Source organism: Podarcis erhardii (assembly GCF_964252035.2).
Source record: "Podarcis erhardii genome assembly, chromosome: 7".
NCBI classification, from domain to species: Eukaryota; Metazoa; Chordata; class Lepidosauria; order Squamata; family Lacertidae; genus Podarcis; species Podarcis erhardii.
Genome location: NC_138511.1, coordinates 86,804,165 through 86,819,510, shown reverse-complemented (window position 1 = coordinate 86,819,510; position 15,346 = coordinate 86,804,165). Strand labels below are relative to the sequence as shown.

At 48.7% G+C, this 15,346-nt stretch overlaps 1 protein-coding gene across 4 annotated transcripts in view; it reads left to right on the top strand.

Annotated features, from left to right (window-relative positions):
• ACTN4 (actinin alpha 4) overlaps positions 1-15,346 on the top strand; it is a 135,935-nt gene that overhangs the window by 70,847 nt on the left and 49,742 nt on the right. For all 4 annotated transcript variants that reach the window (XM_081868792.1, XM_081868790.1, XM_081868789.1 and 1 more), the window contains exons 2-4: positions 763-877; positions 3,085-3,204; positions 13,955-14,041. In XM_081868792.1, the coding sequence (XP_081724918.1) occupies positions 763-877; positions 3,085-3,204; positions 13,955-14,041 (322 nt within the window). The remainder of the gene's footprint in view (positions 1-762; positions 878-3,084; positions 3,205-13,954; positions 14,042-15,346) is intronic.

The window sequence follows — 15,346 nt, the reverse complement described above, 5'->3', positions numbered from 1 at the left end:
CTAATAAAAATGCTTCTGGTTTCTTAACAAAAGTATATTTCAACATTTTCTTCAGTTCATTATAAATCATTTCCCAAAAGCTTTTTACTTTCTTACATTCCCACCACATATGGTAAAAAGTACCTTCTTTTTCTTTACATTTCCAACATTTGTTACTTGTCTTATACATTTTTGCTAATTTTACCGGAGTTACATACCATACATTGGGCTGTGTTTAAAGGGGCAAAAAGTTGCCAGGCTGCTTCTGAACCTGAGGACTAGAAACCTGCGGCTTTTCAAGTGTTGCAGTAGCAACCAGGCTCCATGTCTTTAGGCCAGATTCTGTGCCTTGTGTGATGAGGATTCATGGAAGGCCAGACTGCAGCCCTGCTCAATTTTGGAACAAAGTCATAACTATTTGAAGTCAGAACCTGGGTGGGTGGAGGACAGAGAGCTGAACCTCCTTGCGTGTTTCCTTCCTGAGCCAAAAAAACAAGTTAGCCTGTGTTTGTCTTGGATCTCATATTGCCTTGAAGGAGCCAGATGGGCTGCCACAGTACCAGTCTGCAGTGCTTTTGAGTCTATAAGGGTCCATAAGACATCTGAAGGCAGCCCTGTTTAGGGAAGCTTTTAATGTTTAATAGATCATTGTATTTTAATATTCTGTTGGAAGCCGCCCAAAGTGGCTGGGGAAACCCAGCTAAATGGGTGGGGTATAAAAAATTAATAATAATAATAATTATTATTCCAGAGCCTTACGTTTCCTCTTTTTCTCCCATCCAGACTTTCACAGCATGGTGCAATTCTCACCTGCGGAAAGCCGGCACGCAGATTGAGAACATCGACGAAGATTTCCGTGATGGCCTGAAGCTCATGTTGCTGCTGGAGGTCATTTCAGGTGAGAAGAAGAAGAAGAGGAGGAGTTTGGATTTGATATCCCGCCTTTCACTCCCTTTAAGGAGTCTCAAAGCGGCTAACATTCTCCTTTCCCTTCCTCCCCCACCACAAACACTCTGTGAGGTGAGTGGGGCTGAGAGACTTCAGAGAAGTGTGACTGGCCCAGGGTCACCAAGCAGCTGCATGTGGAGGAGCGGAGACGCGAACCCGGTTCCCCAGATTACGAGACTACCGCTCTTAACCACTACACCACACTGGCTGCAAGGGCTGTTGATTGGCACTTTTCAGGACCACGTTTTCACTCTGCGGCAAGTTTGAGTTTTGAGCAGTCATCCTCGACCATCCTAAGACAGGGGTCAGCAAACTTTTTCAGCTGGGGGCCGGTCCACTATCCCTCAGAACTTGTGGGGGCCCCACAAATAACCCAGAGATGCATTTTAAATAAAAGGGCCCATTCCGCTCATGGAAAAACACCAGGCAGGCCCCACAAATAATCCAGAGATGCATTTTAAATAAAAGCACACATTCTACTCATGGAAAAACACACTGATTCCCAGACTGTCCGCGGGCTGGATATAGAAGGCGATTGGGCCGGATCCGGCCCCTGGGCCTTAGTTTGCCTATTCATGTCCTAAGATGGTGGGAGGTGATGCATCTGCCCTGGGATCATAGCAGTGGCCCCCACAGCCTGTTTGTTGTTGGCATCCGTCTGTCTCAGGAGACAAGGGACTGGTGCACCTTTGTGGGTGAAGTCAGACCACTGGGGAATTACAGCTCCTGCTGGCAGTGCAGAGACCGATGCGGGAGAGCCATGTTTTGTTGCAGCTGGGGCAGAGGAAGGCGTCCGGTTGTGCTGCTGCAGACACACCTTGCCGTTTCTTCTCTCTGCGCTCATTCTGGTTCTTCCTCCTCTGGTCGCTGCTGCGGATACACAACCTGTCTTGCCAGTCTCCAGGCACTGTGGTTGTCTGCAAGGGCAAGGCTGATGTTGCCAGCCGTCATGTCGTGTTTGCAGACATCTTTGTAACGCACAGCTGGTCTGCCAACGGGCCTGCTGCCTGAAGGCGGCGCCCCGTAGAGCAGGCATAGGCAAACCCGGCCCTCCAGATGTTTTGGGACTACAATTCCCACCATCCCTAGCTAACAGGACCAGTGGCAAGGGATGATGGGAGTTGTAGTCCCAAAACATCTGGAGGGCCAAGTTTGTCTACATAGCCTGCTGTAGAGCATGTCTTTGGGGAGCTTGCAATCCTTGTACAGTGGTACCTCGGGTTAAGTACTTAATTGGTTCCAGAGGTCCGTTCTTAACCTGAAACTGTTCTTAACCTGAAGCACCACATTAGCTAATGGGACCTCCTGCTGCCGCCGTGCCGCTGGAGCATAATTTCTGTTCTCATCCTGGGGACTGAGACTGGGGAGTCCGAAGGGGGGAAGCCGAAATAAAAAAAAAAAAAAAAATTCCGTTCTCATCCTGAAGCAAAGTTCTTAACCTGAAGCACTATTTCTGGGTTAGCGGAGTCTGTAACCTGAAGCGTATGTAACCTGAAGTGTATGTAGCCCGAGGTACCACTGTAATTCACAAGTCAGTTGCTGTTCCAGGGGCCTGGTTGGAAGAACATGGCTTTCCACTGGTGTCTGATACCACAAAGAAATGGGGACAACAAATAGACAAGGCATAGTGTACTCTTTCCATACCCACCCCCCCAACTGTCCAGTTCTTAACTCTGAATTAGCCATGCAAACCTTGTTAATCTGAATAATTTCACAGTTTGAGTTTAAACTGATTTTGGGGGTGGCTGAAGGCTGATGGGCCATCTGGCGCCTTGTTAACCCCATTTTGACCCCATTCGCACCAGCTCCCTCTCGACAATCCCCCCCCCCCCCGTTGGTTCAATATCTTTGCCTCACTCCGGTGCTTGAATAGGCTTACAGCCTGGGAAATCTGACCCAAATGTCAGCTTCTTCTCCCTTTGGAGAGACGGATGACTGCTAAAGAGAATTCAACCTGGAGTAACTTAGGAAACCAAAAGAAAAAGAAAAATCTGTTCCTCTTTGGACAAGAAAGGTGTTTGTCCTGCAGGAGCCACAGACTTCCTTTGTGTCTTGCTGAGCTTGCATCTGATGCTAGAAGGAAGCTCACTTTTGTGCTCTTTCAATCCCATCTCCTCCTTCAACCAGCCAACCCCTCTCTTCTTTCTGCTTCCCCAGGGGAGCGGTTACCGAAACCGGAGAGAGGAAAGATGAGGGTACATAAGATCAACAACGTGAACAAAGCTCTCGATTTCATCGCAAGCAAAGGAGTCAAGCTGGTTTCCATAGGAGCTGAAGGTGAGATTACGTGGGTTGGGGTGCTGTTCTTTCAAGACTCTCCTGGCAATAACGTCGTGCCCGTTTTACAAAACGCCGCAAGCTATTTATTGTGAGTGCCTGTGATTGGAGGCCTCTCGGGGCAGGGACCTCCTCCCTTGTACTTTCTAAAAACATCTCCCCACCCCAATAATATTTATTATTTTCAGTAAATAAGCATAATACAAAAGAATTAACAGTAACAAAAACAAACAAAAAATAAATCAAAAAAAAAAGAAAAAATGAAAAAAATAAAAACATACAATACAGCATAATGCCACTTACCGTATTTTTCGCTCTATAAGACGCACCAGAACATAAGACGCACCTAGTTTTTGGAGGAGGAAAACAAGAAAAATATATATTCTGAATCCCAGAAGCCAGAACAGCAAGAGGGATCGCTGTGCAGTGAAAGCAGCAATCCCTCTTGCTGTTCTGGCTTCTGGGATAGCTGCATTCGCTTCATAAGACGCACACACATTTCCCCTTACTTTTTAGGAGGGAAAAAGTGAGCCTTATAGAGCAAAAAATACAGTAATTAATTACAATTAAGCACCATCCATCTTGACTGTGATTTGGTTTTTTGAAATATTGATATTGGAAACTGCTACAGATAATTACTAAGAAATTCAGACGAAAGAGACTCGGGGAAGTCAAATACTATGTTTAAAAACATCTTGCGCCTTGACGGCGCTCTATAAAACAATGACACGATGAATCTTGCTTTCGCTTCCCCTGCCCTCCCTAGCGCAGTGCCATTGATTCGGACTGGCAGTGGTTCTCAGAGGGCCTTTTGCAGCCTTGCAACCAGATCTCCTCTAGCTAGGGAGGCCAAGCATTCATCCTAGAAACTGCAGTTACTCTTCCGCCCCTCTAGTGGTCAGCGGCTGCTTCTGGCCCTTCCCTCTCTGCCCTTGGGACAAGGAAAGGACCCGAAGCCCTAGGGGAAGGAACAATGCAGTGCCCCAGTGCAACAGCAGGTGTCAGAAGTGGGCAGAAGGAGCCCCAGAGTTGTATCCACCTGTTTTGTGGAAAGGCACCTTGGGAATCTTCCTGGATCAAAATTTAATCAGTCTGGGTAAATCTGCATGCAAAGGACATAGTCTGCCCCTCCTGGACTGAGTGTGAGAGACCCAGGAAGAAGCCAGATTATGCGCGGAGGAAATGTAAATTCTGCCATTGAGAACTCTGCAGCTTGCTGCATCAGTAGCCGCACCTACAAGGAAAATAATAATAATTATCATTATTTATACCCTGCCTATTCTGGGCAGCTTCCAACAAAATATTTTAAAATACAATAAAACATCAAACATTAAAAGCTTGACTTTCACCTATCAAATGTGCTCTGTTGATCTGTTTGGAGAGACAGTGTGGCATAAGAGAGATATTGTGCTTGGGTCAAACAAAACTGACTTCAAATCCTTATAAAGGTCGAATGGGCCAAGTCGTGTACACACACACAACACACATAATCACAGTCTTTCCCAACACTTCACATGGTGGTTGTGCAGAATAAAATGCAAAGAAAGAAAATGGCAAAGGCCGGGACCTGCATTTTTATGTAAACTGTGCTATTTTTACTGTTGTTAGCCTGGCTTTGGCTGGGGAGGGTATTAGTATTATTATTATTAGACAGAACAGGGGGCTAGAAACCTGCAGCCCTTCAGATGCTGTTGTATTGCAACTCCTGCCTCATCCACCCTGCGGAATCAGGGATGATGAAGGGAGTTGGAGAGTCAGTTTCCCCCAGCTCTGGGGCAGCTGGATCTCCTGCTAAGAGATTTCCATCTGCTGGAATACAGGTGGAGGCGGACTGCAGGTTGGGAAAGGGCTGTTGCGCTCAGATCCCGCTTGCAGACTTTTCATAGGCACCTGGTTTGACCATTGTGGGAATAGGAGGCTGGACCATGTGGGCCTTTGGGGCTTCTTATCTTTCGAGACGCTTAAAAATGTGCAGGCCACATCTCGGAAGTCGAGAGGAGCTGCTGAGTAATGTTTCCTGTGCCCTGTGCCCTCCCTGCCCTTCCCCGTGACTTGCGAAACCGGAATGCATGATGCAGAGATGCTGGACAATGTCCCAATTTATACAAATCACAGAGCCGAATTCTGTGCCCACAGAGCCCGCGGTTCATTTCCTTGGTGTGTGTAGCCCTAAACAGAGCAGCTTTGGTGTAATCTTCCACGGTGCATGTAAGTCTGATTGGCTGCAGCTGCAGGTCGTGAACAAGCTCTCTGGAAAGAGAACAGTATCCTCCGATCTCCCTGCTGTCTCTGTGTCTGCAGATATCGTCAAGGGAAATTGAAAAGTAGTTTGGGAGGTGGAAAGAGCAATGCGCGTGCGCACACACACACACACACACACACGGAGAGAGCCATCAGGGCAGCCATGGAGCCATTTGCCCAGGGCAAGATTCATTTTCCTGCAGCTGGTCAGCTGGGAGCACACGGCTGGCTCTTCTGAACTTAATTCCATCCAGTGATGCAACGCCCCCCCCCATCCAAATACTTGCCGTTATTGTTCTGAGCTTCTGTGACCGCTATTCCTTTGAGCCTTGCCAGATTTATACGCTGGCAATAAATACGTTACACGCTTTGAAAGAAGCAAACAAAAATCCCCCAAATTCTTTGCTGCTGGATTTTTTTTTTCCCCCACCCACCCTCAGCTCTGCAGTTCCTTCTTCCAGGCAGGCTCCCTGCCCTGGATGTGGCTTGCACTAGGAAAAAGACCTCTCCTCAAACTGTGCCGGGGTGTCTTACAGATCACAGACAAACCAGTGAGAGCCAGTGTGGTGTAGTGGTTAAGAGCGGTAGTCTCGTAATCTGGTGAACTGGGTTCGCTTCCCCGCTCCTCCACATGCAGCTGCTGGGTGACCTTGGGCCAGTCACACTTCTTGAAGTCTCTCAGCCCCACTCACCTCACAGAGTGTTTGTTGTGGGGGAAGAAGGGAAAGGAGAATGTTAGCCGCTTTGAGACTCCTTCGGGTTGTGATAAAGCGGGATATCAAATCCAAACTCCTCCTACTACTCCTCCTCCTCCTCCTCCTCCTCTTCTTCTTCTTCTTCTTCTTCTTCTTCTTCTTCTTCAAACACAAGGTCCTAGTGGGTTTTCAAACACTGCATGCGCCCCAGTCGGGATTTAGACAAAAGAGGGGGCGTTCTTTTGCTCGAATCCAGCTTGTTGGTTTGTCATCGAGGCATCTGGCCTGGCCTCTGTGAGAACAGGATGCTGGACTAGATGGGCCTGATCCAGCAGGCTCTTCGTAAAGGTAAAGGGACCCCTGACCATTAGGTCCAGTCATGAGTGACTCTGGGATTGCAGTGCTCATCTCGCTTTATTGGCCGAGGGAGCCGGCGTACAGCTTCCGGGTCATGTGGCCAGCATGACTAAGCCGCTTCTGGCGAACCAGAGCAGCTCACGGAAACACCGTTTACCTTTCCGCCGGAGCAGTACCTATTTATCTACTTGGACTGGCATGCTTTCGAACTGCTAGGTTGGCAGGAGCAGGGACCAAGCAACGGGAGCTCACTCCGTCGCAGGGATTCGAACCGCTGACCTTCTGATCGGCAAGTCCTAGGCTCTGTCGTTTAACCCACAGCGCCACCTGCGTCCCAGGCTCTTCTTACTTTTTTAAAATTAAAAAGGGATGAGAGACAACAAAAACCTATCAGCCGCTCTTACAACTATATCAGGGATGGGGAATCTCAAGTGTGGGGTCTGAGTGCAGCCCTCGAGACCCCTCTGCCTCTGGCCCGTGGGACTCTCCAGAGGCCACACCCCTCCTTGGCCACACCCCCTCTGTGGCCCTCCTTTGCACCCTGTTTGTGTAGAGCAGAGTTTCCCAAACCTGGGTCGCCAGCTGTTTTTTTGGACTACAATTCCCAACATCGCTGACCACTGGTCTTGCTAGCTAGGGATGATGGGAGTTGTAGTCCAAAAGACCCAAGTTTGGTAAATACTGGTGAAGAGGATAAGACTTGTCAATGGCTGCTAGCCAGGATGGCTATTCTCTATCTGTAATGCTTCTGAACCCCAGTTGGTGGAAACAGGAAGAGGGGAAGGGAGATCTTGGGCTTGAATTCTGCTTGATGCAACAGCTACCGCCTTTCATCTTGCAACAAGTCATCTAGAGAAACCGGAGAACTATGTTTCTCTATTTATTTCTCTATTTTGTTGTTGTTGTCGTGTCCGACTCTTTGTGACCCCCTGGACCAGAGCATGCCAGGCTCTCCTGTCTTCCACTGCCTCCCGCAGCTTGGTCAAACTCATGCTGGTAGCTTCGAGAACACTGTCCCACCATCTCATCCTCTGTCGTCCCCTTCTCCTTGTGCCCTCCATCCTTCCCAACGTCACGGTCTTTTCTGGGGAGTCTTCTCTTCTCATGAAGCGGCCAAAGTCTTGGAGTCTCAGCTTCAGGATCTGTCCTTCCAGTGAGCACTCAGGGCTGATTTCCTTCAGAATGGAGAGGTTTGATCTTCTTGCAGTCCATGGGACTCTCAAGAGTCTCCTCCAGCACCAGAATTCAAAAGCATCCATTCTTCGGCGATCAGCCTTCTTTATGGTCCAGTGACAATAAAGTATTTCAGTTTCAACTTTTGATGCAGGTTTCCCACTGTCAGCCACTGTGAGATCAGGATGCTGGACTTAGAATCATAGAATCATAGAGTTGGAAAAGACCACAAGGGCCATCGAGTCCAACCCCCTGCCAAGCAGGAAACACCAGTTTCCAGGCCTTTGACCATTTTGGTTGCCCTCCTCTGGACACGTTCCAGTTTGTCAGTGTCCTTCTTGAACTGTGGTGCCCAGAACTGGACACAGTACTCCAGGTGAGGTCTGACCAGAGCAGAATACAGTGGCACTATTACTTCCCTTCATCTAGATGCTATACTCCTATTGATGCAGCCCAGAATTGCATTGGCCATTGGCCTCATCCAGCAGACTCTTCAAATGTTTTGAAACTAAATGCAAGCTACTTGTTCGGGGACAGTGTCCTGGTAGCTGGAGATTAGTTGGAAAGGCCATCCATCCTCATGATCTTTTGCTGAACTCCCCGAAGGCACTCTAGCTGGCTTCCGTCTGAATGTTGGCTTGGACCAGATTACCCTAATCCTATTGTGGAATTGTAGAGTTGCAAGGGACCCTGAGGGTCATCCAGTCCAAGCCCTTGCAACGCAGGGATCTCAGCTGAAGCCTCCATGGCAGGTGGCCCTCCAACCTCTGCTTAAAAACCTCCGAGAAAGGAGAGGCCACAACCTCCTGGGGCAGACCCACTGTCAAACATCTCTAAGAAACTGCTGAGCGCTGCAACATACCCATTTTACAGAAGAAAGACTGAGGCAGAAAATTCCCCCGAAACAGGCAACCCTCTTTCAACCAAAATATTCAGCTCCCCGGAGCAAAAACCCTTAATATTATTTAAAAATGGCCCCTTTGGTACCCAGCTTCTCCTAAATGGGGGTGCTGCGTTCAATGAGCACCAGTGACCCCTGATCTGATCCAGCAAGCTTGTGTCCTCAGGCTCTTCTTTGCCAGCTGCAGATGCAAGGCCCCCCACCCACCTCCAGTTATTTATCCAAGGGGGGGCGATTGCTTCAGGGTTTGCACCCGTGGCAAATCTCTCTTCGATGTCATCGTGTCCTTTCTGGAAGCACTAGACCAGGCGAGCTGAATGCAGCTCTCCAGAGCTTCCCCAGCGCTCCGGCATCGCCTCCCCTGCCTTCGGGGACCTAACCTGGAAAAGGGAGCTGTCCTTGAAACCAGCGCATGTTCTGACAAGTGCCCTCTTGGCGCATCGGGTGTGGCCTCTCCGGTTACAGAAAAGGAGGCTCATCAAGCCCGGCGCCCTCTCTGCTCCTTCACACACCCCTCCCCAGATCAACACCCTTTGGCGTCTCTGCTCAGCACCTTCTTTGCTGTTTCGACTTCTGAGCGCTTGCAAATTCTGCACTGCTGGAGGGAGATTGCTGTGTCTTGCCGGGGAGATCCAGAACATTGCTCATCTTTTGCACAATTTTAGAATAATAATAATAATAATAATAATAATAATAATAATAATAATAATTTATTATTTGTACCCCGCCCATCTGGCTGGGTTTCCCCAGCCACTCTGTTCGGCTTCCACAAAGACCAAAAATACACTAAGATGTCACACATTAAAAACTTCCCTAAACAGGGCTGCCTTAAGATGTCTTCTGAATGTCAGGTAGTTGTTTATCTCTTTGACATCTGATGGGAGGGCGTTCCACAGGGCGGGCGCCACCACCGAGAAGGCCCTCTGCCTGGTTCCTTGTAGCTTTGCTTCTCGCAGTGAGGGAACCGCCAGAAGGCCCTCGGCGCTGGACCTCAGCGTCGGGGCAGAACGATGGAGGTGGAGACGCTCCTTCAGGTATACTGGTCCGAGGCCGTTTGGGGCTTTAAAGGTCAACACCAATACTTTGAATTGTGCTCGGAAACGTACTGGGAGCCAGTGTAGGTCTTTCAAGACCAGTGTTATGTGGTCTCGGCGGCCGCCCCCAGTCACCAGTCTAGCTGCCGCATTCGGGATCAGTTGTAGTTTCTGGGTCACCTTCAAAGGCAGCCCCACATAGAGTGCGTTGCAGTAGTCCAAGCGGGAGATGACCAGAGCATGCACCACTCTGGGAAGACAGTCCGCAGGCAGATAGGGTCTCAGCCTGCGTACCAGATGGAGCTGGTAGACAGCCGCCCTGGACTCAGAATTGACCTGCGCCTCCATGGACAGCTGTGAGTCCAAAATGACTCCCAGGCTGCGCACCTGGTCCTTCAGCATGTTAAGATTAGGGGACCAAATTTTAACGCTTGCAGTTTTCCCCCTTTTTTTGCGAGGGGAGGAATATTTTCAGGGTTTTCCCCATGGAATCCACAAATAAGCACAATACAGTCAAAAGCAGAGTACAGTAAGTCGCAGATATATAGGCCATTATGAGCTTAGCCATGATTTGATTTGTGCTGGTTAAGAGAGCAAAGGAATTAACTCTTGCTTCCGGGCGGCCTGGTGGCAAATAAAGGAATCCGAATTGGGAATTCTGCGCTCTGCTTCTCCCAGGGACCGCAAGCAACACTTGCCTTCGCCTGCTGCATCTCTTGTTAATCTTCTTGGTGGCCGGGGTGGGGAGGAATCCAGTCTCCCCCTCCATTGTGTCTGCTGGCGGAAGGCAAAAAAGGCACAGATTGCAACGGAGGACCAGTCAGAAAGGCTTCCTGGGTGGTTCAAGAGTACAAAGCCGGTCTGTAGCTTGTGCTCCAGCAACGCGACACAAAACAGTTCGGTGCCCCAGCAAACCTGCAGCTTGCCCAAATCATGCAAACGGAGCAGATTTTGCACAGTTGCTCTCTGTTTGCATAATTCTGCAGTTCCTGCTCCTTTGCATCATTTATGCAGCCGCTTCCCCCTTTGGGAGCAGCCAGGACCTACACACAGCACCAAGGCCCTGCCTGCAGCCGCTGGAAACGTTAATCAGCCCACCGCCTGACTTCAGAGAACTCAGGCTACATTGCCCCTGTGCTACCAAATGTATATTTCGCACCATAAGGCCTAGAAACTTGCTTTTGAAAAGCAAACCAGTATAGTGCTACTTCGGGTTACAGACACTTCAGGTTACAGATGCTTCAGGTTACAGACTCCGCTAACCCAGAAATAGTACTTTGCTTCAGGATGAGAACAGAAATCTCATGGTGGTGGTGCGACGGCAGCAGGAGGCCCCATTAGCTAAAGTGGTGCTTCAGGTTATTAATTTTTTAAAATAATTTTTATTAATTTTAACGTATAAGTTTTAATACGTACCACAAAACTTTGTCACTTATACAGTCATTTTGGACTTCCATCAGCACCTCTGATGATCCACCGTTTTAACCACTTCTTATGCATTTCTTAAATTTATATTACTTTTAAATAGCTTAACTAATCATCCTCCCCCTTATCCATTTTTGCAATAATTCCAACAATACTGTTCACAAAGCTTCTTGCAAACCTACAAACATCGTCTGATCTTCACAAATACTTTTCAAATAATCCATAAATTTACTCCAGTCTTCTGTGAATTTCTGGTCCCGCCGATTTCGAATCCTTCCTGTTAGTTCATCCAGTTCTGCATAGTCCATTAATTTCATCCTCCATTCTTCTTTCGTCAGTAGTGGTGCTTCAGGTTAAGAACAGTTTCAGGTTAAGAATGGACCTCCGGAACGAATTAAGTACTTAACCCGAGGTACCACTGTACAGTGCAACCTCGGTTTTCGAACGTAATCCATTCCAGAAGACTGTTCGACTTCCGAAACGTTCAAAAACCGAAGTATGCATTTCCAGAAGCGTTTACATCCAGAAAACTCAATATGGAAGCTGTGTGGCACGTTTTTAATTTCCGAAAAGTGTTCAAAAACTGAAGCAGTTACTTCCAGGTTTTCTGCATTTGAAAGCCGAAACGTTCGACTTCCAAGATGCTCGAAAACCGAGGTACCACTGTACTAAGATTCGCAGAACAGGGAGGAACCTGGGGAGCTTCCTTAGTCAGAGTTGAACAATGAGCCCGTCCAGATCAGTGTTGTCTATGTCAGGGGTTCCCAGATTTTCCTCTTCAAAGCCCCCTTGGTTCCACAAACTCATCCCCAGTGCCCCCCCCCCCCGTGAAAAGCATTATTCAGAATAGCAGTTTGCACAATGAAATTCAAAACGGTAACAATGAATTGTGCATTCATTCAAAATCCAATTAAAGCTATTTAGTTTAATTCAACAAAATTGATGAAATTGACCCAGTGATGCCAGCTTTTCAAAGTCTGATAGTCGTTTATCCTTCCCTGTATGTTGTTGGGCTCCAACCCCTACCCCTGAGGCTGATGGGAGCTGGGCTACTATAACATCAGAGGACTCTCTAGGGATTCAGGCAGCAGTCTTTGCAAGAGATTGAGACCTGGAAAATGCAGTGCACACACGCACCACTGAGCTACAGCCCTTCTGAGTGCTGATCTCTATGCCCATACAGTGAGGGGAGAAAGTATTTGATCCCCTCCTAAATTTTCCCCTTTGCCCTCTGACGAAGAAATGACCAGTCCATAATTTTAATGGTAGGTTTATCGTACCTGTGAGAGACAGAATAGCAACAGGAAAACCCCCAGAAACACAGAAGACAAAAGTCAGAGATTGATGTGCATTGTAGTGAGTGAAACAAGTATTTGATCCCCTATCAACCAGCCAAATGTCAGGCTACCTGGTACAGTATCTTCACCGTATGTAACAAGGTGTTACAGTACCTGTACAAAAGACACCTGTCGACAGGAGCACTCAGTCCAGCAGATTCCAAACTAGCCACCAGGACCAGGACCAAAGAGCTGTCCAAGGATGTCAGGGATAAGATTGTAGATCGGGACAAGGTTGGACTGGGCTACAAGACTATTGCCAAGCAGATTGGGGAGAAGGTGACACCAATTGGTGCAATAATTCGCAAATGGAAGAAACATGAAAGGCTGACTCAAAGTGGCAAGTGTGTTCAACCATATATACCGTATTTTTTGCTCCACAACACTCACTTTTTTCCTCCTAGAGAGTAAGGGGAAATGTCTGTGTGTGTTATGGAGCAAATGCCTACGGATGGCGGGGGGGATCTGCTGCAGTCGTGAGCAGAGGATCCATGGTTCCCCTTCCTTCCCTCCTCCATAGTTCGCTTTGCTCGCTTTGAAACAGCAAAGCGGGAGAAGAGCCGCTTAGTGGGGAGAAGAGAGGGACAGAGAGCCTGGTTACAAAGCACGGATCCACATGGATCCTCAGGATTTTTGCATTGGGCTACTCCAAACTCACCGACAGATCACATGTCTGTAGCAACAGCATGAACCACAAAAATCATACATCCACTGTTTCGTTTAGAATATTTTTTTTTCTTGTTTTCCTCCTCTAAAAACTATGTGCGTGTTATGGTCGGGTGCATGTTATAGAGCGAAAAATATGGTATATAGTAGAGGCCCAAATTTATTTGTTTCATAAAATGTACTGTATATACTGCTTGGTTGTAAAAAAAACCTTTAAAAAACCCCCACCACTCTAAAAGTATGAAACAATGAAATTGCCAGTAAAAACAGCTAAAGTCAGCTACTTAATTAAAATAAACGATAAGCTAAAAATCTGATTAAAACACATTGAAACGTATCTGAACAGGCACCAGTATTTTCGGCAGGCACCTTGGATCCTGAACGCCTTGCAAGTCGAACATTTTGGCTCCTAAATGCCGCAAACCTGGAAGTGAGTGTTCCGGTTTGCGAACGTTCTTTGGAACCCGAACGTCCGACGCGGCTTCCGATAGGCCGCAGGAGCTTCCTGCAGCCAATCGGATGTTATGCCTTGGTTTCTGAACGTTTTGCAAGTCGAACAGGCTATCCCTGTACAATGAACTGGTGGTACCTGCCTGGTATCGGCAGGCAGGGCGTTTCAAACGGTGGGTGTTGCGTCACGGGACACACACACTGCCAGACCACTAGGGGTGTGCAGTGGGAACGCATCACAGTGCCACAACTCCTTGGCACGTGTTATCTCCTTGGCACGTGTGTCCTTTCTGCTCCGTATATCATGGAGTTGGAAAGACCTTGGGGGGGTCAAACCACCAACCTTGGCATAATCAGCACTACTCTCTGACCAACTGAGCTATGCAAGTTGCCCGCTTTCTGGCCGAAGCGTGAGCTGATCCAGAACAGAACCGGCCTCCCTCTCTTAACGCCCTTCCCGTCTGCTTCCAGAAATCGTCGACGGCAATGCAAAGATGACCCTCGGCATGATCTGGACCATCATCCTCAGATTCGCCATCCAGGACATCTCCGTAGAAGGTGAGCGCCCAAGTTCCCGCAGCCCGCGCGCCAGCCTGCCCTCTCTGCACCTTCCTCCTGGCGTGTCGGCACCAGCTGTACGTCTGGCACATTTAAATAGACGGGAGAGGAAGCTGGCAAAGCCCGTGCGGCAATGCACCGCGGACTTGCGGTGATCCACGACGGTGCCCATGCCTTCAACCGCTTCCTCTTTCCCGCTAGACCAGTGACAATTAATCATGCACTGTGCAGCTGCTCAAGTCGGTTGCAATAACCCTCGCTGACTTTATTGAGCGTGTGGCTCAGGCTCCTTGGCAAATACCTGCCTTGGGAATGCCTGCCAAGCAGGCATTAGGCAGTCAGAGGCCTTTTTTTGGGGGGGGGAGCCCAATACTCCCCCCCCCCGGGGCTTTCTGCCTGGCCCCCAGTATCTAAGAACTCAAATTCGCACCCACCTGATCTTATGCACCTCAGCTGTTTTATTCCCAGCTCAGGCACAAGCAAGAGCGCTTTTTCTTTCTTTCTTTTTTACCAAACATGCCATATTTTGGGGGGTGGGTGTGAGCTCACCTTCCTATCCCACTTACTACTTCTTCTCCCCTGCAGATACCCCACTCACAACAGCCACCCCCGTTCCCTTCTGCACAAGTGACAACAAACACGGGTTAAGGGTTCAGGGCACCTGGCGGCGTTTTTCTTAGCAAAAACTCAAACGGGCCTGTAACTTTTCAGGGTAATAAGTTTTGCAAGCGCTTTGTTGCAGCCGCCCCCAAGCTGGTGCCCTCTGGGTGTTTTGGACACTGCTTCCCATCATCCAAAACACTCAGAGGGCGCCAGCTTGGGGGGGGCTGCTTTATAGGAAAGGGTCATTTCCCCCAAGACCGTTCACCGCTTGGATCTTTCCCTGGGCAGATTGCAACAACAGGCAGCTCCCAACTTGTGGGGGGGTTACGTTTTGGGCCCCCACGCACATAGGTGACATTGTACAAAGTTGGGAGCACCCTCTAAACACCCTTAAGACACCGTCTCTGTCACTCTCTCTTCAACTCATACTGTATCCAGAAATATCCACAACTAGAACTGAAGCTCTGGGGCTGGCGGAGGCTGGAGGACGCATGAAAGACTGATGCTGCGCTACCTAGCGCATCAGCTGCCAGGCAGGGAGACTGAGCAGCGTAAACAAAGCCCTGCTGTGCCTCCAGTCTCTTCGGGGCTTCCTCTGGCCCTTGCACATGTCCTCTTTGGGCTCCAGGGAGGGTCTCCTGAATAATAATATTATTATAATATTTTATTATCTATACCCCGCCCATCTGGCTGGGTTTCCTC